The sequence below is a fragment of the Lagopus leucura genome, unplaced genomic scaffold, assembly GCF_019238085.1.
Source record: "Lagopus leucura isolate 7727_CA_CO unplaced genomic scaffold, USGS_WTPT01 Super-Scaffold_702, whole genome shotgun sequence".
Classification (NCBI taxonomy): Eukaryota; Metazoa; Chordata; class Aves; order Galliformes; family Phasianidae; genus Lagopus; species Lagopus leucura.
In genome coordinates this window covers 4556116-4581359 of record NW_024962254.1, presented here as the reverse complement: position 1 = coordinate 4581359, position 25244 = coordinate 4556116, and the positions used below count along the sequence as shown (strand labels likewise).

Here is a 25244-nt window from a genome sequence, read left to right as displayed (position 1 = left end):
AAAATATTTCCCAAATGATAGAATAGAAACAACTTATTTTTTCCTTTGTTTCTTTAAAAAAATAATTCTTCTGTGTATTGATACTAGCTATCCTTCTCAACATGACTGAGTAAGAAGATTATTTCACTGCTAGTTAAAGTAAGGCAAATAGAATTAAGTGATTTGCTCAAGTAAACATATTTAGTCAGCAGCACAACTGGAAATAAACCCCAGCAACTCTAACCTGAAGCATTCCATCTTAACCTGAAATCTTCTGAACTTTACATAATTAAACACTTGAACTGTAGTGATTTTATGCCTCTACAGATTAAGTTTCTCCTGTAATCATCTCTCTCAGTTTTCTAAAGGTGCATCTTCCTAATCGTTCTAATTAATAGTGTCCAAAATAGAAATCTCCTCATTAAATAAAAAGGAAAGAGCAAAAGAGAGTTTACAGGAATGTTAGTGCTTATTAAGCTCAGAGATTTGGCCATGCAAAATAACTTGAAAACTGAGGCTTCATCATTTTTCTGTCATAAACAACAACAGTTATATGACTGAATCATTTACTTAAAGACCACACTTGAGTCAGGATTAAAAAAAAATAAGAAATCATTACTATGGAGAGTTTTAAAATTGTTAATTAAATGTAATAAGAGATAATCACAGTACATTTTTACTGTTTTCAAAAGATCCTAAATAATTTAAATGTCTCAAGAGTTTGATTCCTCAGCAGGGACAACCTACAACAAGACATTGCATGCTGGTTGTAGACCGTTAATCAGTTTATGCTGATTTTGTTTTGCCCTATTGCAAATAACTATAAAGTACTGAAATCCTGCAGTTGCATTCTGAAGCAGCCCAGCCCAGGAAAGCATAACATGCATGCAGCTGTATACAGCTGGACTGTATCTTGTCAACCACTGCAACGTATATTCCCACTTGTGAATCAAAAGGATCAGGCTTATTTTTGGAGATGTCTAGGTGTTCAAAGTTAAAGAGGTACTGAATTTGTGAGGATGTTGTTTGAGGAGCTAAGACCATAGCACTAAAATAGCTAACTCTCACTAAATCAGCAACAACAGGATGCTTCAGTGGCCATCAGTGTGAAGAGCAGTACCCAAACCAGGCACTTTGGTGCCCAGTTTAATATCTTAAATTGCTTAGGGGCTGATATATGCTCTATACCTCTGAATATCTAAACACATGTTTAGGCACAGATGAGTCTTGAAGTCATTTTTGAAAATACCACCTTATGGTTTCATTGAGATGCTTTACCACGGCTTATTTTAAACATTTACATTTCATTTTCTTACACTATTTCTCCTTTGTGACTATAGGATGACTTTGTTTCCACTGACACTGACAGTGTATCCTATTTTGTTGTTCAAAGATTTGTTCACTTATCCTCTTCCAATGACTTTAAATAGTGCTATTTAGTGGTGTTAGTTCCTACACATAAGCTTGCTGCCTGTGGTTGCACTGTGTAAAAGGCAGATCCATCCAGATGCTGATTCCATGATATTAATAGGAAAAAATAACGATCTGCTGAAATTCTCATATTGAATATTTAAAATCATTTGCCCAAACAGACTCACTTTCAATTTTACAATTGACATTTTCTAATAAATAGATGAATCTGACTGAAACAGGAAAAAATCATTTTAAATTTAAGAATGTGGTTGTGTTTATGAGGGGCAAGCTGAAGAGTGGATTTCTTAATCTCCATCTTTTCTACTGCCTCCTTGATAGATTCCATCTTCAGGTTGTCAGGCATTTCAAAAAGCTCAGAATACGGCCAGATGTGTTTGGGGAGATATAATTCCCATATTAAAACATGGGATTGAAATGGGTCGATGAGTACTCCTGTACGATGTGAGTTTCAATAATGATGACAAGAGCTTTCCTGGAAGGTAGGCACTCACAAGAACAGCTATATGCATCATTTTGACAGTAAGCTTGTTCCCAGTGAGCTATTATGTTGGGCTTACATGGCACGGTTTTGGTAGTGGAGGACTGAGATTCCAAAAGGGACCTGGTGCAGGTCATTGCAGAAAGAGGGCAGGAGGTGCTCCAGACATGGAGCAGCAGCTCCCTGTGGCCCTGGAGAGGCCCACGGTGGAGCAGGTTTTCCCCCTGCATTTCCCATTGCTCTAGTCTGCTATCAACAAGCAATAAATTACATTAATCTCCCTCTTCTAAGTGTCCCTATGCTAAGTCTGTTTCGCCCGTGGCAGTAATTGGTGAGTGATCTCAACCCATGAACTTTTCTTTCATTACAATTCTCTTCCCTTGTTCTGTGGAGGAGGGCTGAGAGAGGAGTGTGGTGGAGTCACTGGTGTGAAAGCACCCTGGTTACTGTGAAAAAAAATCCACGATGCAATTGCAGTGGGCATAAAAGAAGCCCACCATTCACTCCCATTTTGAAATAGCTTCTTGCCACGATCAGTAAAAAGCAATTGGCATCTTCTCAGCTGTTCCTTCATTGCAGAGGGATCCCAGGGGTCCCTATAATGAAATGACCATAAGCAGCAGTGCTTAGCACTGCAGGCATGCACTAGTCTGAGTGCAGAGGCTACTCAATGTAGTGACCCTTGTGTGCTTATGTGGAGGACGTGGGAACATATCAGAAGCAGCTCCACATGTCAATCATTAAGGTAATGGATGTTACAGGCACCTTACCCATATCCACTCCATGTGTAGACACTTCAGCACACTTATACGTATTGCTTTTCTGAATTGTTTGATGCTGAGTCACCCCTGAATACCAATGAAAATAGCATGTTTTCTTTAAAAGGCTTTGCTCTAGATCCACGTACCAATATTATTCTCTCTTCCTAATCCTCATTGGTGAAAAAGTAGTGGAGTTCCAAGAAATGATGACATTAATTCATCAAATATCTTAAAATCATTCACTGTGTTATTATGCAGTAACACAAACTGCTGTTAATAATAGAATGAAACTGTCATAGATAGCTCAGAGAAGCTCTGTGTGATCATTGTTAAGACCCTTTCATAGGCTGGGAAAACAAAGCAAAAAATCTTTAACTGTCAAAGACAGCAAATCAGTGTTAGTGAGAACTGATCCGGGTTTCAGGAAACTTCAAGAAATTGGTTCTAAACGTAAGCCAAATATTTTCCAGTCACCGAGCCCCATAAGTAGGATAAGCCCTATAAGGAGAATCTCAACATCCAAAAAAGTCATACATAAGATGAATAAAATTTTCCCGTATTTTTATTTTTCAGGGATGCTCTCTTGCTTTTCTCCCATGACAAGAAAGCATGGTTCCTTCCACTACATGCATTAAAAAATACTGATGCCATCACAGATCAACAGCCGAAGAGAAAACTAAATACCTATTGAAAATGAAAACAAACAAACAACAAAAACAAATACAAATCAACAATATTGGAGCTAGTTTTAACAAAAACTGTGCTAGTAACTTGAGTGCCAAGAGGAATTCACTGAAGACAGGGAAGTCAATTCTGTACAGAACTGAAGTGTGTCTTGTGGCAAATGCAAAGAATTTCTCAGGACTAAGACCACAAACACAACATTTTATGTTACATAGCGCAGAAACTCTTATTTGTAGAAACTCTGCTACCCCACGAGCTGCAATTTTTTTGGCTGTCAATAATCTAATTATACACATAATTGTCAATAATTATGTGTATTGTCAATAATTTTGAGAGAGTATGAATATCCTTCTCCATTCCCACTTGGTTCTCTTAGAGGAAAGCTTACTGCTCCAAAATTCTCTCTCTACTTCTGCCTTTGATGGGACATATTTTCAGCTGTTGTACATCAACATAGAATTGCTAATGTCAATTTACATTAACTGATCAAAACCAAACTACTTTCATCCTAAAATTGGAGTATATTCTCCTAGACTGCTAAGCTACACAGAGACCCAGACAGATCACCATTAAAGCAAAGGTTATAAACTCAAATTTATTATAGACAAATAAAGCTTTGGCCTATGAATTCTCTTTGCCTATTAAGTTAATGAGCCTTGACAAAGTGATCATCTGAGGAGTGGCTGACAAATTATCTGGAGCAGCAATTTGAAAGGAGTTGGCTGGCTTACAAGCATTTAAGTTGGGAGAACAAGACATCACGTTCCTCTTCCTCTGGAAGAGTTATTTTTCAAATCAAATGATTTGAAGTTCACCAGCAGATTCTCAGTATTGGAACACAGAGATATGACAATGACTGCAGTTACCAAAACAAGCAAACAATCCCTGCAACTTCCTCCACAAGCCTAGGGCTGACAAATTCTAATGAAAAACTATGTCAAGGAAGCCTGCAAGAAGACCAAGAACTCTTCACATTTGACTGGAGAGCAAGAAAGTAAATAACCCGGAGAAACAGGGCTTTGTGGAATTTAGGTAGACAAATGCAGATCTTTAAAGATACTTGGGTGATATTTGGAGGATTTTCTTTGGTAGAACAGTTTTCAATAGACATAGTGGTAGCACAGCTGCAGATTTAGAAGAAGGTCTTTATATGGATTCAACACATCACATCCCATTAGACAACAGTACTTTTCTGAAATTTAGGGCTGTGCACAATGAACACTTTTAAAACATAGCCACTTCTATTGGGTTTAAAATGAGCTTAATACTTCCCTATTACACAGCATCCAAATGTAAATACTGAGTCTGTTTTGGAGATTGGATTATGGTATACCTCATAATGCTGTCTCTTTCGTCACCAAAGGCATATTGGTGAAAAATATTTAGAATGGCTTCCTCCATGGTCATTCAAAGAGCCCAGGGGAAAAAATGACAGCATTTGCGAATATCAAAAATGGTCATATTTCCAATCTAGATGTAATTGCACAGTGGGAAGGAAGAATAAATGATAGCAATCAGTCGCCTCTGTCACAGCATGTAGCAAAGCATATTGCAGAGCATTAAACCATGAGTTGTGTCTTTTCTCATCTTTTTGTTATCTCTCTGCAGTTTTTGTTGGAATACTGAAACTGGTTAAATGTATAGGGAATAGGGCTTAATTTTATGTTGAACTGGAATGATGAGAAATAAAACCTTGTTATTAAGGAGAACTGTTAGCTGACAGTTGAACAAACCTCTGTTTTTTAAGTCCTGATGTCAGATCATCAAATGTCTGATGACCAAGTGAGTGTTCAATCACACACTAAAACAAAAGGATGTAGAGAATTACTAGCAGCACAAATGGCCCAGATCTGCTCTCCAGGGCTTCCCTGATTATTGGTGTAGGTGGTCAGCAGGCGATAACCTTTAACAAACTTTTTTCCCTATGCTAACCCCATAGATCTGATAGTCCTAACTATAGAGATAACTTACTGGGCAAGGAATTGCACTTGTCTATGATTAACAAACTCCATTTACATGGTAGCAAATTCCCCTAGAAGCCACTAGTTCCGCTTTTGAGTTCAGGTGTTTTTTCTTTTTTCTTTTTAAAATGACTGCTGTTGATTAGGAATACTTTTATAATGATCTCTTCTGTTGTCTGTCTCTAAACACTCAGAAACATTATGATATTGCAGACAAACTACTTGTGTACCTAAAGACCTGAGGTCATTTTACTACTTTTTGATCTTCCTTCACAATAGTATCTGCAGAGACATTTAGATATTGTGGACAGATCTATTAGTGCTTAGCACCTTTATAAAATGTTGTCCTTATGAATGTTTTTTAACTATTTTTGCACTGGTCTCAACAGCTGGACTAATCACTTTGTGCAGTGATTAAGCATTTTACAAATTCTAGAAGCCACACAGTTTTCATCATAAGAAACCAACAGCTTCTGTAAAGTCCCACCACATCTGCTGCATTCATCACTAGCAAGTCTTGTTTTTTTTTTTTTAATTTATCTTTCTATTTTATAGTACTGCAATGCCTTTCACAGATGTTTTTCTAATCTCCAAGGTTTCTTTCCTGTTATTATATCTTACATTAATTTATCATTTTATTTTCCACTTACAAACTTATGCTCTCTTCTTCCCACGGTTCTCTTCTCTTTGAAAAGTATATATATATATATATATTTGTGATAAATGTCTATGATCAAAGTTTCAAATACAATTATTTTTTCTTCTGCTGTAGAATATAAAAGGTTTTTTCCATTTATTATCCTGACAAAGGAAGCACACAATACCTACTTGAAAACTTGTGCCTAACTCTTGTCTCCTAGATCCTGTTTATAAATAGTTTAATAAGCTACAGAAGAATACCTCACTAAGTTATACTAGCATACAGTTTTGAACAGTGTAATTTATTTCTTAACTTTTTTTTAAACCTTTTTCTTGAAGGTAATCACTGGCTATTTTATAGCAATGCCTTCCAATTTTTTCAATAACTGAAATGTTCATTATTGTAGGTTTTACTCACTGTATTCTAAGAGCACAGCTAGCCTATAAATTGCTAAATTTTAAACATACTCTCAGCTATGACTTGGTGAGGTGGGTTTGTTTATTTTGTTTTTATTTTATTTTTTTTGTGTGTGCTCATTTTCTTTCAGAGGCTTAGGCAGCTATTCTATAAATCCAAAGATAGTAAAAAAACTATGCACAACACAGAAACAAAATGACTGAATTCCAACTAAATTACTACAGCTTTCAGTGAAATCTTAGTCATTTTACATAATTACAGAACAATGTATACTGAATTAAGCTGTAAAATGTGATAGATATGACACAGCCTATTTTAGAGCACCATTCCAATGGATTAAAACATTGCCTGTAATCATCACTGGATTTTGGATGACCAAAATTATATACCAAAATAGCATATATCTTCCAGTGGTGCAAATGTGAAAGCGTGGTTAAAAATAAGCACAAGCTGTAGAAAAAGATCTATGGTGAAGGTGCAAACTATGAGATAAACCTAGCGATGTTCATGCACTCTAACGAAGGAGGTGAGGAAGAAGCGCATGCAGTACCTGGTGATCTCAGAGTCAGGGAGCAGGCCTATGTGGTAGTGGGGATAGGGAGCTGTAAGAAGGAAGTTTTTGTCACACTCGACAGGGGAATAGTGCCTAGGAGAAGGTGGTTTATCACACAGTTTGTTCACAGTGCTGTAAACAGGTTCAGGAGGCCTGGTGATACAGAGACAAAAGATCAGGTGCATATTAGTGGCTGAGAACATAAAGAAAACACAGCAATAAGTTTAAAAGCATGCACAGCAAATCTGTCAAGATCCTTTCAGTAGGGCTTTTTTGACAAGTAAAGTGTGCTGTTAAAGGAAACATCAGAATTGAAACACAATATTACAGCATATGAGCAATTGCATATACAGACCCAACAGAAGTGTGACATGAAAGTGGTTTATGGGAAATGTGGTACTGAAAGGGAATACCTTATCTCTGAAGTTCAGTGACAATTTTTCCCAAATGCTCTGCTTTCTTTCTTTCTGCTTTTTTTTTCTTTTTTCTTTTTTGATCTAACAGCTTTCTGTGATTTCATTAACTTTATGCATTATTTATGTTACCACTTAAAAGATAATATGATGCATATTTCCTGAAAAGGGGTCTTTTTCACTAATAATTTAAAATGAAGTTACATATTATTTGTCAAAATACCATTCTCCTGCCCAGCATCCTGAAGGCTTACCAGCAGAGCTGTGGTCAAAGTGAGCCATATCCTAGAACACTGTAGAGATGGTAACAAAGTATGTAAGCCATTCATCTCACTGGCCATCAATTCACTTTAAGCAAATTTCATTTGCTCTCTTTACAGATTCAGCCTTCAACACGTGATTATGCACACCGCATCTCAAACAAGTAACCCCGTTGACAAAGCTACAGCCATTTCACTCTGCTGCTCCAAACCAAATTGACAGCAGCCTGTGAGGTCAGATACAAGGATTAATGTCCTAGAATTGATACTGAGAGGTCATTTTTTGTTTCTCTTCTGCTGTCTAGAGGCCAGCAGCTTGACGAGGCAATACTTACCATGAATTTCCTAGTGAGCCCCTGGGGAAAGGGGAAGAGGGAATGTAGTACCAGGTTGAGATCCACAGGAGACAACCAGCAGCTTTCAGAAGAAATACACCATCTAATACATTTTCTGCCATGCAACTTCTCCAGCTACTGTGTGGGCCCTAGCAGATACCTCTGGGCCTACTGGCAGAGTGAAACTTGACTCATAATTTCCTAAGTTTCTCTCTAAAGAGTGCCAAGATGTAATTGCTGTCATATCCTAGCTTCTGCCAGAAGATCCAGCATATGGCACTGTCTCTGATCACAGCAATACAGCATCAGCCAGATGAAAATCGCAAACCTGAAAACACATAGAGGCCAAGCAGTTAATGAAACTCTTTCGGTTCTTCTGGCTCTCCCGTGCCTCATATGGGTGTGGTTTTGCTGTGACTTTCACAAGTACCAAAATTTATTATAGTTGTGGATGCACTGGCAGATACAGAGAACAAATTTTCCTTTGTTGTTAGTTTCTGGTTTCATCCTTTGGGGGAAAAGGAGTAGCTGCTTTACAGAAAAACTGGTCTCACTAAATGCTAATAAAATTATTCATAGCAATCTGACATACGTTTTGAGAATCCTCTGTTCCCGACTTTCCCAGGGAAAACTTTACAGTTAAAAAATCAGCAATTCAAGGTTACCAACTATCAAAATAGCACAGTTGTAATTCATTTGGTTATAAAGCATTCTGTCAATCATACAGTACAATCCTTTTAAAAATATACTTACAGCAGCAATTATTTTTTCTCAGTTTATTTTACACTTGCCTCAGAGGTGTGAATTTAATAATTTATCTACTAAATCAATCGCTTTTTTCAACACCAAAAATCTAAAGGAAATAATAATAAAAAAAGACCACACTTCTATTATTTATTTTGTTTTAGACCAGTACTTCCTTTTATGCCCTCAAAAAACTCTTTTGTTTTTAGACAATGTATTAAAGAAAGAACAAATACAAATATCAAATATGAATTATACCTACTGTGAAAACTGAAGAAATATTGCCTCAGTGCAGGAAGAAGAATACAACATGTAGATTTCTCTGTGTCTTAAGACACTAAGCAGTCCACAAACAACTTCCTTACTTACTAAAGACAAGTTACTCATCTTTGAGTGGCAGATGACATGAGTGTTGCTGCCCTTTAAATATACTGTGAATGCTAGAACTACAATTGAGTCAACAGTGAGTGACCATCCAAGCTTGTGCTTAGACACAAATCATGCCATAGTGATGGATAGATATAAGAGATTGCTACATTAACGAGCAGTTACAAACTGCTTCCAGAAGCAAAATGGAGAGAAACATTCCACATCAATCTAGATACTGAAATCAAATTTCTCCTTTAAACATAAACAGACATCACTAACAAATATCATCTCGGAACTCAGCAAATTTTAAAATGTTTAGTATTTAGTATTTTGCACTCCTTTCAGTCTTGCTGAATGGAAGGATAACAAAAAATCAGAACAATTCTTTCAAAAGTGACTGTGCTGACATTGCTAGTCCTTGTTGCTATAACACAAATGACGCTGTGACATAGCTAACAACAGACCATCTGTAATTGGGCCGAAGAGAATTCTTGTGGTTAAGGACAGGAATTCAAACTTATCATTTTAATTCTTTCTTTGGAACAGAATTCCAGGCATCAGTTAATTCAAAATACGAATGCCCTTATTTTAAAGGCCTGTAACTGTACAGAGATTGTCATAACCATCTACTTGCCATCAGATGTCATCCTTTGTTGTCGTTAAGACCATGGACTGAACATGTTCCTTAGATAACTTCATCCAGACAGATAGGTTGCTGAATGTTAATTCTGCCAATTGCAGAGTTCAACTCTGGCTAAACATTGTATTAGAAAAGGAAAAGCAAGAAAAGCAAGTGCTTGAAAATAAGCGGTACACAGCATCAAAGGTCTGGGTCAGATCAGTATAAACTTATTTTATCTCTCAATTTGATTCTCAAATGTCAATTAAGTAGAGAAAAAATAACTCAAAGTTGAAAATGGCAGAAAAGCAGAAAATGATTAAAATGTACAGGACAGATGACTGTCTAGTCATGAAAACTGTGTTTTATTTAGGCCATTAATCCTTCAAAGTAATACTTGCTGCAACAGAGTATCTTAAAATCTCCTCCTAACACTTTACCTTCTCCCCTATGCAAACTAGAACTTACCTTCAAGAGCGCCTGCCAACTGTGGAAGACAACAATCCCCACCACAAAAACAAAAATTAAGATCACTCAGCTTCATTAAATGATTCTCCTAATGTAGCATTTCCTCATTTCTATTTCCACTAGCTGGTAGGAGAAGAATGAACTTCTGTCCAATAGAATCAGCCCACCTGGTAAATCCTGTCTCACATTTCTTGTTTTCCAGAGCTATGACAGAGACAGACTTTTCTCTCTAAGCATAGGATAAGCATAGGATAAGGAGATCATAAAAGATTTCTCTTTATAAACTGTTTCTAATGTTCCATTCTGAAAAAAAATGCAAGATCATCTCAACTTTTCTTGCAGAGTAGTGAAAAGCCAAGCTGAACATAAATACTGAGATCTGATTTTATCATTCCTCAAGTGAGTTTTAAATACAGGCAGCAGGTCATTTACCATGCCATAACAAACATGTAAAAGATGGCTATGTATTCTTCAAGTACTGAATCATGGCAGCTTATTTGCAATTGCATCACCCCTAGATACAGCAGGTACAGCTTCAGAAGGTTTGTTTTATTTAAAATGAATATTAAAGAAACATTGTTATTTTTAACATGAAGAAGGACAAAGAACTGTGTTATAGAATGTACTTTGTCTATTATCTTAATTTTGTATAATATTTATAAATTATACTCTTAAAATGTCAAATAGAGTAAATGTTAATGAATAATTTTGGATAAATTTAATAGTTTATTTTTAGTGATTTTCAAATATGGGTCTATGTGGAAAAAAACTGCTTCTGTAACATCTTAGAACTGCTTCCTTTCTGCTCTTAAGCTGCATTTTTTTTCTTCTCTTTTTTTTTTAGGGACAAACATATTACAGTATCTGTGAGCTAAGTAAGTTCTGTGATAAATGAGAGCAACAGCTACTGGCTCTACACAGACAGGAATAATTAAGTTAGTATGAGAATCAGGTGTACAACAACAGAGGAAAAGCATCAGAAAACATAAGCAGGAGCATAGCTTTTCTTGAGCCAGCGCAGATAATTCACTGACTGGAGAATCAAGCTACTCCATGTCACAAGGTAAGCTTTTAAATGGTAGTTTGAACAGCAGGTAGCAATAAATTACTTTTCTGCTCCCAAAAGTTTGAAAGCTGGGACTGTTAATCAGCGTAGAGCATAGCTGCAATGAGGTAAGATCTCTACTGAAAGGTTCGACTAATTGGTGGAACAGCAAACAGCAACAGAGAGGTAGCAGATTGATCTGATAATGGAGCTATTTATTTATTTCATAAAAGATTGTGTAAGGAGAGAAAATCTTCCCATTCATTTGCAGTCTTTGTTTTTCCTTGTTTGTAACATCACTGTGTTATTATTTCAGGTTGGCTTTACTGCACAACAGACGTTAAAAGAAAATGTCCTTACTAAAACAGTGCTCATCAACATCCATGGTGCTCAACTGAATTTTAACTTTTTTTCTTTAGTGCAGAATCCTGTTTGGTAAGATTCAGTTGCTAGCATGAAGCGCATTAAATGTGAACAGTTCACTTTTGGGATTTTAAAACCTTTTATGATATGGAAAGCAACCAGCAAAGCTCTCACAGCATACTGTGTCTGTAGAACTAGTCAGGCAATGCTAAATTGAATGCAAGAGAAAATAAGTTTTACAATGCTACAAGTCTTCAATAATAATATCTTTTTTACTCTGGAGTAATTCTTAATTGCATTCAAGTTCAGTAACAACAAGTAATATATTATTATTGCTAACACATTCTAGTGTTGAGTGTGAAAAGAGATGTCTTTGAAAGTACATCACCAATGAAACAAAAATCAAAGGCAATTTTATAGAAATGAAGGCTTCCAGAGCAGTGACTCATATATACGTGTCTTTTGATTTCTTAAGTTTCTCATTCATATGACCTTCTAGGAGAACCATGCACCTTCTTGTTCAGAACAGTTTATTTAAAACCAAGAGTTGAGTTTTTTTCACAGGTTACACCCTAGCAATTTGAATAAGACCAAAATACTCATACAACAGGTTTATTTCAACTGACAGACAATGTGTGCGAAGAGCTGGAAGAAAATACCTGAAGGACATTAGTCCAGTTGATTCTGGGAGTACTTTCATAATCAGAAAATCACAGAATCATGGAATATCCCGAGTTGGAATGGACCCACAAGGATCACCAAGGCCAACTCCTAGCTCCACACAACACCACTCTGAAATCAGACTGTACGTCTGAGAGCCCAGGTGTTTCTTGAATTCTTTTTTCAGTACTCAACCAACTTCTTGGTGAAGAACCTTTTCCTGATATCGAACCTGAACCTCCCATGACTGATCATAACCAATGGTTTCTCAGCTCCTTCGTTAATAACTGCTATGTTCATGAGCTTTAAAGTTTGCAGTTTTTTTGCAATTGCAAAACAAATGCTTAATATCATACCAATATTTCAACACTGCAATAAAAAGTAAGGATGCCTTGATATGCTTTATAATACAATTTAATCACTGTAATCATGTTCTTGAGTGGAATGGCCTACAAGAAGATATAACACTATAATTTAGATCTTTTAATATTCTACTCCTACTTCTACGCTCATTAGACTTACACATTAGGACTTAGGAAACAAAATGACTGCTTAATTTGATAAAAACTCAGTAACGATTTTCTGTTTCAGTAATGGAAAAGAAGGATGCTTCACCCAGGAATGGTGAGATGCCAGACTGCAGCCTGTCTGCACTAGTAGCTTGTCTTTTGCAGGGATATTTAGGAAATCGGGACTGTAAAGAACAGCTCTTCCCTGCTCAGCTGCTGAAAATTAACAAGTTAGGGACCCGAAGCAAAAGCCAAGCAAGCTGCATTTAGTTGGCCTCTCCACTGTGAATTTGTGCACTTATCTGTATTTAAACGCAGATTCCTGAGCATAGCAACACCGTGTGGCAATGAGTCTTGCAAATAAAACATGACATACCAAAAATCTCTACCTCTGTATATCGTAAGTCTGTTACACACTGACAACATATGGGAACATTTCAAAATCATTTATTTTTCTCTGTTTTAAGCTTACTTGGCAATGTATTGCAAACTCCCTGCCTTTGAGGTAGAAGTAAGTGTCTGCTGTCTTCTCCATCATATGGGTACTTTTACAGATCTCTGCTCTAGTTCTCCCTCACATCTTTCCACCTATACTGGAATTGCTTATTTCTCTGTCAACTTTGTCTGGAGCTACATCCAGTTGAATCCATATGGTATTCAATAATTGGATGCATCACAGACTCACACAAAAAAGACTAGGCTTACTACTTGCTTCCTTTCCTATCAGATGTTCTAACTACTTTTATTGTTATTGGCTGCTCTTGAGTTTTGAGATGACACTGTCACAGAATTAATTACAATTATCCCCGTGTGTTTTTTTAAGTGGTAATACCTGCTTTAAAAAGTCTTTGTCCATGGATACATGTACTCTGTACTTAACTTCTTTGTGCACTATTAAATATCATGCACATTTTCTGTCTGTATTATAACTGCCAATCCTACTACGTATTTCAAAAATCTCCATGAGAATCTGGACAGAATGGGTCACTGGGCTGAGGCCAATGGGATGAAGTTCAACAAGACCAAGTGCTGGGTCCTACATTTGGCCACAACAACCCCAGGCAATGCTACAGGCTTGGGGCAGAGTGGCTGGAACACTGTGTGGAGGAAATAGACCTGGGGGTGTTGATTGATGCTCAGCTAAACATAAGCCAGCAGTGTGCCCAGGTAGCCAAGAAGGCTAACAGCATCCTGGCTTGTATCAGAAACAGTGCTGCCAGCAGGAGCAGGGAAGTGATTGCTCCTCTGTATTCAGATCTGGTGAGGCCACACCTTGAATACTGGCCTTAAGTCGCACCAGGGAAGGTTCAGGTTGGATAGTAGGAAGAAAATTATTCTCAAAAAGAGTGATCTGACACAGGAAAGAGCTGCCTAGGGAACTGGTGCAGTCACTGACCCTAGAAGTGTTCAAGAAAAATTTAGATGTTGTACTAAGGGACGTGATTTAGTGGGAAATAGTGGTAGTAGGTAGATCATTGAATTGGATGATCTTGGAGGCCTTTCTTAACCTTGGTGATTCAATGATTATATGATTCTGTAAGTGAAGTTCTGAATTATTAAATTATTTATTTGTTTATTTTTAAGAGTTAAGGATTAATTAGATTTCACCGACACTATTAGAAAGTCAACTCCTGTTCCTTGGAAATCTTTGACAGGCCCAATGAATACATGCAGATTACTCAAGAGACAATGGATTATCTTCTGACTCGGCAATAAATTAGCTTTAGCATTAATTATTAATAAATCTGAAAGTAAAAGTTATTATTTAAAATTAATTTGGGGCAGTGAGACAAAATTTTAAGCAGAAAATTGTGACTAATTTCTAAAATTTAACAATTATTTTAAGATAAAGTCTGTACTGAATAGATTAAATGTAAAGTAGTTGATGTGTATACAACATAGGACTAAAAAATAGAATGGTGACTTGTTTTTCTCAAAAGCTTTTGACAGAGTTCTAAAAGTACCCACTGCTGATGGTAGTATAGCTAAGTGCAGTTGCACTGTATTTCAGCAAGCGTCCAATTTAATGTTATACAGGTAATCTTAATGTACTTTTTTTTATAAATGAACATTTAATGTATAATTTGAATAGTATTATTTTATTTTTCTATAATTGCTAAGGTTGATAAAAAGCTACCAAGAAAATTTCCATGCTACTATGGAACACCATATTTTGAAATCCATATGATCATCAGCAGAACTGTAAATTGAAGAATTGAAGAATGAGAGCATGAGACCTCTACCACATGAAAGACGGAGGAACTGGAAGCAGCAGCAGGCTGTCATCCTCCAGAACAGGCAATAATGACTGCGAGTGTATAACAGACTGCCTTCAGGGATCATGTATGTGTCACACAACCCCAGAAATTCTGAGTTTCCGAACACTATCATAGAGAGAGATGGCCCTAAAGTGACCCTGCAGCATCTTATTAGCAATCTTTCCTATATGCCCTCTACCTCTGTTCCTTATCCCTGCCTTCTTGTACAGCTATCAATTATCCCAAAAGTCACACGTCAGTGTCTGAGGGAGCTGCTGGTTCAGCAGTACTGAAATTGCTTTTTCTTTTTCAGTACTGAAGTTGCTTTTCTTCATGATACTTTTCACTATTGCTTCCTCACATCTCTTCCTCCATTTCTCAGTTATGTCCTTCCTTGTCTTAATTTTGCTTGCCCAACAAATATGTCCTCTCTGCTGGTGGCTTCCATTCTCACAGTGACAATTTCTCATGCATTTTCACACTCAATCTCACTGTAATTCTTTGACAAAAACACTCTTCCATTCCTCCAGTCTTTCTAAAGTTCTCATCTGACAGGACTGAGCATTCAAAGCAGGCATCAAAAAAGCTTGATGAAATAAGTAAAGATAAGGCTTTGGCCATATAATGATGTGCTCGGTCATGCTGGCTTTTTTAAACAATCTAGTCAGAACTGCAAAGTTATCACAGAATCACAGAATCACAGAATCACAGAATTGTAGGGGTTGGAAGGGACCTCCAGAGATCATCGAGTCCAACCCCCCTGCCAAAGCAGGTTCCCTACAGCAGGTCGCACAGGTAGGCATCCAGGCAGGTCTTGAACATCTCCAGAGAAGGAGACTCCACCACCTCCCTGGGCAGCCTGTTCCAGTGCTCCGTCACCTCACTGTAAAGAAGTTCCTTCGCACATTTGTGCGGAACTTCCTATGCTGCAGTTTCCAGCCGTTTCCCCTTGTCCTGTCTCCACTCACCACTGAAAAGAGTCCATCCTCGCCATTCTGCCCCCCACACCTTAGATATTTATAGACCTGGATCAGGTCCCCTCTCAGTCTTCTTTTCTCAAGGCTGAACAGACCCAGTTCACTCAGCCTTTCTTCATAGGGGAGATGCTCCAGGCCCTTCACCATCTTCGTGGCCCTCCGCTGGACTCTTTCCAAGAGATCCCTGTCTTTTTCGTACTGGGGAGCCCAGAACTGGACGCAGTACTCCAGATGAGGTCTTACCAGGGCAGAGTAGAGGGGGAGGATCACCTCCTTTGACCTGCTGGACACGCTCTTTTTAATGCACCCCGGTAAGCCATTGGCCTTTTTGGCCACAAGGGCACACTGCTGGCTCGTGGCCAACCTGTCGTCCACCAGGACACCCAGGTCCCTCTGCAGAGCTCCCCTCCAGCAGGTCATCCCCCAACCTGTACTGGTGCATGGAATTATTCCTCCCCAGATGCAAGACTCTACACTTGCTTTTGTTAAACCTCATCCGGTTTTTTTCTGCCCAGCTCTCCAGCCTATCCAGGTCTTGCTGAATGGCAACACAGCCTTCAGGCGTGTCAGCCAATCCTCCCAACTTCGTATCATCGGCAAACTTGCTGAGGGTGGCCATTATCCCCTCATCAAGGTCATTGATGAAGATGTTGAACAAGACCGGACCCAGCACAGACCCCTGAGGAACACCGCTAGTTACAGGCCTCCAACCGGACTCTGCACCACCAACAACGACCCTCTGTGCTCTGCCAGTCAGCCAGTTCTCAACCCACCTCACTGTCCACTCATCTATCCCACACTTCCTCAGCTTTGTTATAAGGATGTCGTAGGGGACAGTATCAAATGCCTTGCTGAAATCAAGGTAGACTACATCCACTGCTCTCCCCCTATCCACCCAGCCAGAGACAACATCATAGAAGGCTACCAGGTTGGTCAAGCACGACCTCCCCCTTGTGAACCCGTGCTGCCTACTCCTGATAACCTCCTCTTCTTCCAGTTGTCTGGAGATGACATCCAGTACAAGCTGTTCCATCACCTTTCCAGGGACAGAGGTGAGGCTGACTGGCCTATAATTGCCTGGGTCTTCCTTCTTGCCTTTTTTGAAGACCAGGGTGATGTTGGCTATCTTCCAGTCTTCAGGCACCTTCCCCGTCTTCCAAGACTTCTCAAAGATGACAGAAAGCGGTTCAGCAATCACCTCTGCCAGCTCCCTCAGCACCCGTGGATGAATCCCATCGGGTCCCATGGATTTCTGAACATTGATGTTGCCTAGGCGCTCCCGGACCACCTCTTCCCTGACAGAAGGGGGGTCTTCCATTCCCCAGATCCTCTCACTAATCTCCAGGGTCTCAGAATCCCGAGGGGGAGCTTTTTCACTGAAGACAGAAGCAAAGAAGGCATTCAGTATCTCCGCCTTCTCAGCATCCCCCGTTACCAGAACACCCCCGTCACTTAGCAGGGGAGCCACATTCTCCCTAGTCTTCCTTTTACTGTTAATGTACTTGAAAAAACCTTTTTTATTATCCTTTATCCCCTTTGCCAGATTTAATTCCAGGCGGGCTTTAGCCTTCCTTGTCGCATCCCTGCAGACCCTGACAACATTCCTGTATTCTTCCCAAGTAGTCAGACCCTTTTTCCACATTTCATGGGCCTTCTTCTTTCCTTTGAGTTTGTGCACGAGCTCCTTGCTCATCCACACAGGTCTCCTGCCACCCTTTCCCGATTTCTTCCTCACAGGGACGCACCGATCCTGAGCTTGGAAGAAGAGCTGCTTAAATGCCGACCAGCTCTCACAGGCCCCCTTGCCTTCCAACACCCTAGCCCATGAGACAGCTCCAAGTAGGCCCCGAAAGAGATTGAAGTTGGCTCTCCTAAAGTCCAGGATAGCAATCCTACTTTTTGCTTTACTTCTTCCACTCAGGATCTTGAACTCCACCATCTCGTGGTCACTACAACCCAAGCTGCCCCCGACCTTTACTTCCCTGACAAGCCCTTCTCTATTAGTGAGAATAAGGTCCAGCAGTACCCCTCTCCTCGTCGATTCCTCAACCACCTGCATCAGGAAGTTGTCTTCAACACATTGCAGGAACCGTCTGGACCGCGCATGCCTGGCCACATTGCTTTTCCAGCAAATATCTGGATGATTGAAGTCCCCCATAAGCACCAGCGCCTGGGATCGTGACGCTGCTTCCAACTGTTTGTGGAAGGCCTCATCAACCTCCTCCTCCTGATCAGGGGGCCTGTAGCACACACCCACAACGGTGTCAGCCATACCAGCCCGCCCCTTGATTCTTACCCACAAGCTCTCCACTGCTACACCACTCTCCCCCAGGTGGAGTTCAATACATTCAAGCTGCTCTCTTACATAAAGAGCAACTCCACCACCCCGCCTTGCCGGCCGATCTTTCCTAAAAAGCACATAGCCCTCCATGACAACATTCCAGTCATGCGAGCTGTCCCACCACGTCTCTGTGATCGCAATGAGATCATAGCCATGTGACCGCATGCAGATCTCCAACTCTTCCTGTTTATTTCCCATACTGCGTGCATTAGTGTATAGACACTTCAGGGAGGCAGCATTCCCCTGCCACACTCCATCCCTTCGAACTCCACCCTTGTCACCCATCAAGTTCACTTTTGAGCCTTGAACTACCTGAACCTCAGCAGTCCTCATTTTGTCCCCTTCCCTCTTCTTACCTAGTTTAAAGATCTTTCAATGAGGCCTGCCAGCTCCTGGGCTAGGATCCTTTTACCCCTTGTAGACAGTTGAGCTCCATCTGCAGCCGTCATGCCAGGAGCCGAGTAAATTGCCCCATGATCAAAAAAGCCAAAGTTCTTCTGCCTGCACCATCCTCTAAGCCATTTATTGATGAGGAGGGCTTTTTTGATCCTCTCAGAGTCCTTCCCCACCACTGAAGGGATAGAAGAGAAGATCACTTGCATTCCCGCACCATCCAGTACCCTCCCCAGACCCTTGAAGTCATTTTTGATTGCCCTTAGGCTTCTCTTGGCAGTATCATCACTGCCAACCTGAACTACCAATAAGGGGTAGTAGTCAAACGGGCGAATAAGCCCAGGCAGCTTTCTAGAGATGTCCCTGACCCGTGCCCCAGGAAGGCAGCACACTTCCCTCCGGGTGGGGTCAGGACGACATATCGGGCCCTCAGTTCCTTTTAGAAGGGAGTCTCCTACAACTATCACCCTTCTTTCTTTACCAGAAGAGGCGGTCTTATGAGAAGGTTTGCAATACTGCAGTGTGAGGACAGAGTCTGAAATAGTTCTACTGTGTAATTGCATTTTTTTTTTTTCCAAAGACTTTAATTTATTGGCATTTAGATAGATTTTCACAAATGTAGTAGAAATACTGCATGGATTGAACTTCATCATCTCGCAGATTTCAACAGCATTGTGCTACATATGGGCTATTACAATATTCATAATACATCATCATGATTTTTAACATCAACTAAGCCATGTAATTCTTCCTGAAGTCCTTAAATAATGAAACTGTTACGATTTAAATTATATACATTTCAATTTGATAACACTAGAGGTCAATTAAATTTTCTTTACAAATAACAGCTGCAATTTATACTAGATTGTAAAACAAGACAAATGTGCCACCTTTACTATCCCTAGATAAACAAATCCAGCTTCAGGAAAAAAAAAATAAAAAAATAAAAAAAAAAAGCATTAAAATACTAGCTGGAACAACTAACCTACCAAAGTTACAAATGATTTAATAGGAAGAATAAATAAAATTATCAATCTCCCCGCGTTACTATATGTAATCCTCTTTAAGGCAGATGACAAGCTGAGTTTAGGTGAGGCACAGTAATTCGATTGTTCAGAGCTGGTAATATATGTCACATTCATATACCTGCGCCAGCATACTTCTACACAACTTTTATTCATCACTCATATCACAACATCTAGTCAAAAACGTGGTGTAAAATTCACAATTTGAAAGCCCTAGTTACGTCAATGCTCTTTTTCATCTGGGAGACATGAACTTCAATTCTGTTCCCTCAAAAAAACTAGAAAGAAATGCAGCTAACTCCTTTCAGCACATATACCCTTTTAAAAAATGCAGTGTTATGTCAATGGATAATCTAAGCAAACCCATTCGATAGCTCAAAGGAATACTACTCAAATCTGCAGCTCTTTTTCCCTACTAATCAAAAACCAAAACCATTGTTAAAAAATTGTTGATAGTTTTATAACCCAAAAAGCTTTTTTTTTTTTTTTTTTTTTTTTTTTTTGTTATGTTTTAATCCTGAACAGTCAAATGTGTGCATAAATACAACTTTAAAGGTTTTTCTATGAAATATCCTCAATTCAACCAGCAGGTTTATGTAAGCAACCAGGAAACAGTGAAGGAACTATTTTCAATATAGGGAAAATTTCCCACGAGACTTAGACTTAATGGTTCTCCATTTTCTTCCTCCCAATACCCAGCACCTCCTTCTCATCCAGAAAATGTTATTTTGCAAAGATGCATATAAAAGAAATCAAATATGCTTTCCAGAGTAAATCAGATAACTCAGACAATTTTTCCATCCTGGAATTTTTAAGGTCTAACCAGAGTTAAATGCTAAAGTGATTTTTTTTTTTTTTTTATCCACTGAAGTACAACAGTTTGATGCTGCTATTTTCTGAAGTTAAAAAGGAAGTAAATACATATTAGTTCTTTATTTTATGCATCTTTTGCCCATGTTGTTTGTAAAAGCCAGAAAAAATCACCATCTAAAACTATGGGATTTTTAGAGTGTAATTTCATTTTTTTTCAGACGTGCTAAAGAGTAAGTCTGCTCTATTAGTAGTGAATAATCCACTGTAACAATGAAAAGACTAATCACTTCTTTCTTCCCAATGTCACAGAAAAGTTGGTTACAAAGAATCTCTGTAGGTCATCTCATCCAGTCTCATGCTTAAAGCAGGATTACTGTCAACAATAGATCAGACCAACCACGGCACTACCTAGTGAAATCTTAATCTCAAAGGAATGATATTTCACAACTCTGAGCAATGAGCTCCAGCACTACTCCACCCGCCTGGTGTCTTTCTTTTTTCTTCTCAAACTGAAATTGAAACATGCAAAACCATTACTTGTGGCCTTTGGTCTTTTTTGCATTACTTGATACCTCTGACTAAAGTTTCTTTTCATCATCTTTGCCACTGAGTAGTTGTAAGGCATTTCTAGACTGACCGTTACTCTCTTCTTCACAGCATTAAACAAGCCCCATCTCTTTCAACACCTCTGTAACTTCCATGTGATTTACAATTCTGAGAATCTGTTGAACTCTTTCCTGTTTATCCATGTCGTTCTTGAAGTAGAAAAGCAGGAATTAGTCAGTCTTCAACAACATAACTTGTCTTTCCCTGCTGGCCGTTTCTCTCCTAATGTAGCTCAGTATCCATGGAAGAGAGAGTTCACTTCTGGTCCATGTCTAGCCCGGCATCTGCTGCAACCTCCAGGTCATTTTCAGTGCAGTTGCAATTCAGGTATTTGTTGCACAGCACATATTAGTGTGCACTGCTGTTCCACCCCAGCTGTAGAACTTCAAACTTCTTACTGAACTTCATGAGGTCAATATGGACCAGTCCTCGAGCTTTATCACGATCTCTCTGGAATACAGCTCTGCCATTCATCATGTTAACTCCACCTTAATTTATCATCCACAAATTTGCTGATGGTGCACTCTGCGTCAGAATCTAGGTCACTGATGAAGATACTCAACAGACGCCCAATGAATTCTGAGTGCTCTGCTCATCATTTTCTGCCTGACAGATGTCAAATGACAATCACTACCCTTTGAGTCTACTGGCTCAGTCAGTTCCCAGCCCCAAACCATCTTTTAATGCAGCTTTCAAATGAGAGTTCTGTGAGAGATTGTGTCAAAAGTCTTAGCAAAGTTTGCTGTTGCATGCATGTTGTTCATACTGTGCTGAGAGAAGGCTTTGCTCTTTAGAGCAAGCCGGCAGCACATAATCCAGGAGACATCCAAAAAGCTACCAAGAAGGACTCCAAAGCTCTCCAAATCATACTTTCTTTCCAGCTTCAGATTAACTGAATATATTTCCTCAGCATTTCCTCACATTTAAAGGAAAGGCTGCTGGAAGAGTTTTAAAATATGTTCCCTGTATTCTGCAGCTTTGATCTGCCTAGAGAAGAGGAGTGTCATGGCCTGGAATACCTTTGCAGCCACTCCCCAAGGCAGCCAATGGTACAGAAGTATTGCCATACACCCCACAATAGATCTGTTGCACATTGTGTCAGTTATGGCATTGTCCTTTCAAGCCAGCTGTATTTTCACCCAACAAAGAGCCATTCCTGCTTGAGGGAGCCCCCTACACTGTGACACTGGTTGGTACAGGACAGTCATTGCATACAGCAATCCTCATCCATACAACTTGCCACTTACTCAGAAAAGGCAGTCAGTCTGGTCAAGTACATGATTTGCTTTTGATAAATTTCTTCCTGGTCCCTTCAGTGCCTGGCAAAGATGATGATGATGTACTTAAGCTTTTTCTATATTGTCTGCCATTACATTCTCATCCCAGTCAGTTTTGCCCTCCATCAAATTTTACCTTCATTTTTTAAATGAGCACACCTGCAGAATTACTTTCTGTTATTCTTTATGACCATTGTAAAACTTAGCTCAAACTCATCAGCTTTCTGATTTCATCACTATGCAGGCAAGGAAAGCTTGTCTATATCCCAGAAGGTCTTTGCTTAGCCTAGGAAGCCTTATGCTGAATCCTTTGTCTTCCTGCCAAACAGGATGGTTTCTTCCTTAGTTCTCAGTAAGTTTTATTTAGAAATCATCAATTTTTCATGGGCTGTATATCTCTGTGGCTGGATCCCAAGCAATATTGCTTAGCAGTTTTCCAAAAAGATGAAGAAGACAGTTCTGCTGAAGACTCCAGTCATAACTTGCTGGCTGCCTTTTCAGACTTCCTTTGAATCATGAAATCAACCAACTTATGATCCCAGCTACTATCACATTTTAGACCAATTCTCCCCTCTTCATGAGAAGCAAGTCAAGCAGAGAATTATGCTTCTTTATTCCACCAAGGATCATTAGGAAATTGTCAGCAAACACAATCAAGGAATGTCCCAAACTGCCTGCACAACACTTCAGTCTTACCAGAAACTATTATATTTTTGTACTACACAGGTAAATACCACATTCTATTAACCTGAAATGTTGCTATTTTATTTCAAGTTCAAAATGCAACAATTAAAAAAAAAAAAAAAAACAAAAAAAACAACAGTGGAAAGCAATGCTTCCATTCCCCAGTGAATTTAAAATGAATTCAACAACAAAAAAAAAGTAGAAGAAAATTACGCCCTTCACTGACAGCATTCTGGGCTAATCCATACACAACTTACAAAAGCCCAGTAATTTAAAAATGACATTCAGTTTCATTAAAACTTATGGCTGAAGATGATTTGGTACTTTTCTGTGCCTTGCGCTCACATTAAATAATTCAATTAAAACCAATTAAGTAAAGGATATACTGCATTTTTTTCAGATGCAAATTTAATATTAGACCAAAAGGATACAATTTTTATCACCAGAAACACATATTTTTTGGACCAAAAAAAAAAAAAAAAAAAAAATCAGCAAAAAAAAAAAATCCAAAACATTAATAAAAAAAAAAAATAATAATAAAAAAAAAAAAAAACAAAGAAAAGGAAAAGCAAAAGAAAGTGGACAAATTACGGTAAATGTTCAAGTATTTCGTCTTTACCAATAGATTAATTACAGCAAGTAACTTTAGTGAAAGCTTGTCATCAGCTTTATCATACGTAAAAAAGATTGCAAATGTCTCTTATATTGAAATTACTGTTCCAAATATTTTTAGCTGGCACAAATGAAAATCTGCCAGAAGTGTTGCCATACTATGATTGCATGGGTAATAAATTTCCTTATGCGATCACCATGTAAATTACCCCTGAGAACCTATTATAGTAAGAACCAGGTAGTTTTAATAGATAGCACTGCAGTAGTTGGCAATCATCTTAATTATAAAAAATTATGTGAAGAAACCTAATTATAAATGTTGCAATCAAGGGATCTATAGGGTTTAGTAGAATTATCAATATGATAATTAACTTCCCAAAAGATTTTAAGTCTTTTTTAAAATGGTCAGCAACAAAGACTTTCGAAATACCTTCCCATTTTAAAGGCACATTCGTCAGCAAATCCCAAGGTATTGCATAGGGAGAGTGCAATCTCTACTCCCTGTTTATAGCTATGAAGATTGCAATGGGTATTAAGTGGCATTTTCAATAGTTAAACACTTGAATTGATATGCAATAATCAGCTACACAGACATTATTTAAAAAATAACTGCCTCAGCCTCATTCAAGGCTCATTTTGAAGGTCACAGTTTCTCTGTCATAGAAGTTAGAGAAGAAACCTGGTCTCCTGGCTCTTGTTCAGGTATCTTTCAGTGCATCTGATTTGTGTTCAGTGAGGAAATCTAGCAGCAAGAAGTGACATTTTTCTTAAAATATATCACAGTATTCATTTTGTCTTTGTGCTTTTGTATCCTGATCATCGGTGTAGCACATAAACTATTCTCACTTATACATTTAAGTTCATTATAGTCTCTTCTGTAGCTGAAATAAGATCTTGTTTAGAACTATGAGATCTGTATTTGATTTGCTCTGTTGCATTTTAGTGCCTCCTCATATTATTCGATGTCTTTATTTCTGCCAGTGTCACCTGCCTGCCACGGAATTGACACATGTGCAGCCAGCCTCTCCTGTCTGGAATTCTAGACAGGAAGAATACTGGAGAGGAATATTCATAATATATCCTGTTTTGCTAAGCATCTGTTTTTTTTTTTCCCCAAAAACCCACAGAATGAAGGTGGCTGGCGTGAATACCTCAGTGAAAACTGTTTTACTGTCAGGGCTTAAAACAAAAAAGTTAACTTGTATAATAAAAAAATAAATGGAATAGGAAGACATCTGTCTTCCAAAGCAGACCAAAAAGGCACACTAATTAATTTCAATATATATCTTACATGCTTGTTAGAGAAGGTCTGCTCTGTGCTGGATGCCTGTCTAACTAATGGACTGTCACTGTCTTTTCTTATTCTGTATCTCCTTCTTCCTTTCTCCCTTTTCTTTTTCTTTTTAGTAGAAACAATTAAAAAGTTAAAATCAGCTACAAGGAACAGAAACAAAGGACTTTTAATGATAATTATCCATCACCTTACAGTTTTTGTAGCTGTTTAAATGATCCTTTCATTTTGAGGACAGCTTTTCTCTTTTTTTCAGATTTACTTCCTCTATTGTC

General features: G+C 38.6%; 1 protein-coding gene across 1 annotated transcript in view; it reads right to left on the bottom strand.

Moving 5' to 3' along the window:
- Positions 1-25244, bottom strand: part of LOC122175185 (disks large homolog 2) — a 737856-nt gene that overhangs the window by 259353 nt on the left and 453259 nt on the right. The window contains exon 11 of the mRNA XM_042862630.1: positions 6905-7060. Within this exon, the coding sequence (XP_042718564.1) occupies positions 6905-7060 (156 nt within the window). The remainder of the gene's footprint in view (positions 1-6904; positions 7061-25244) is intronic.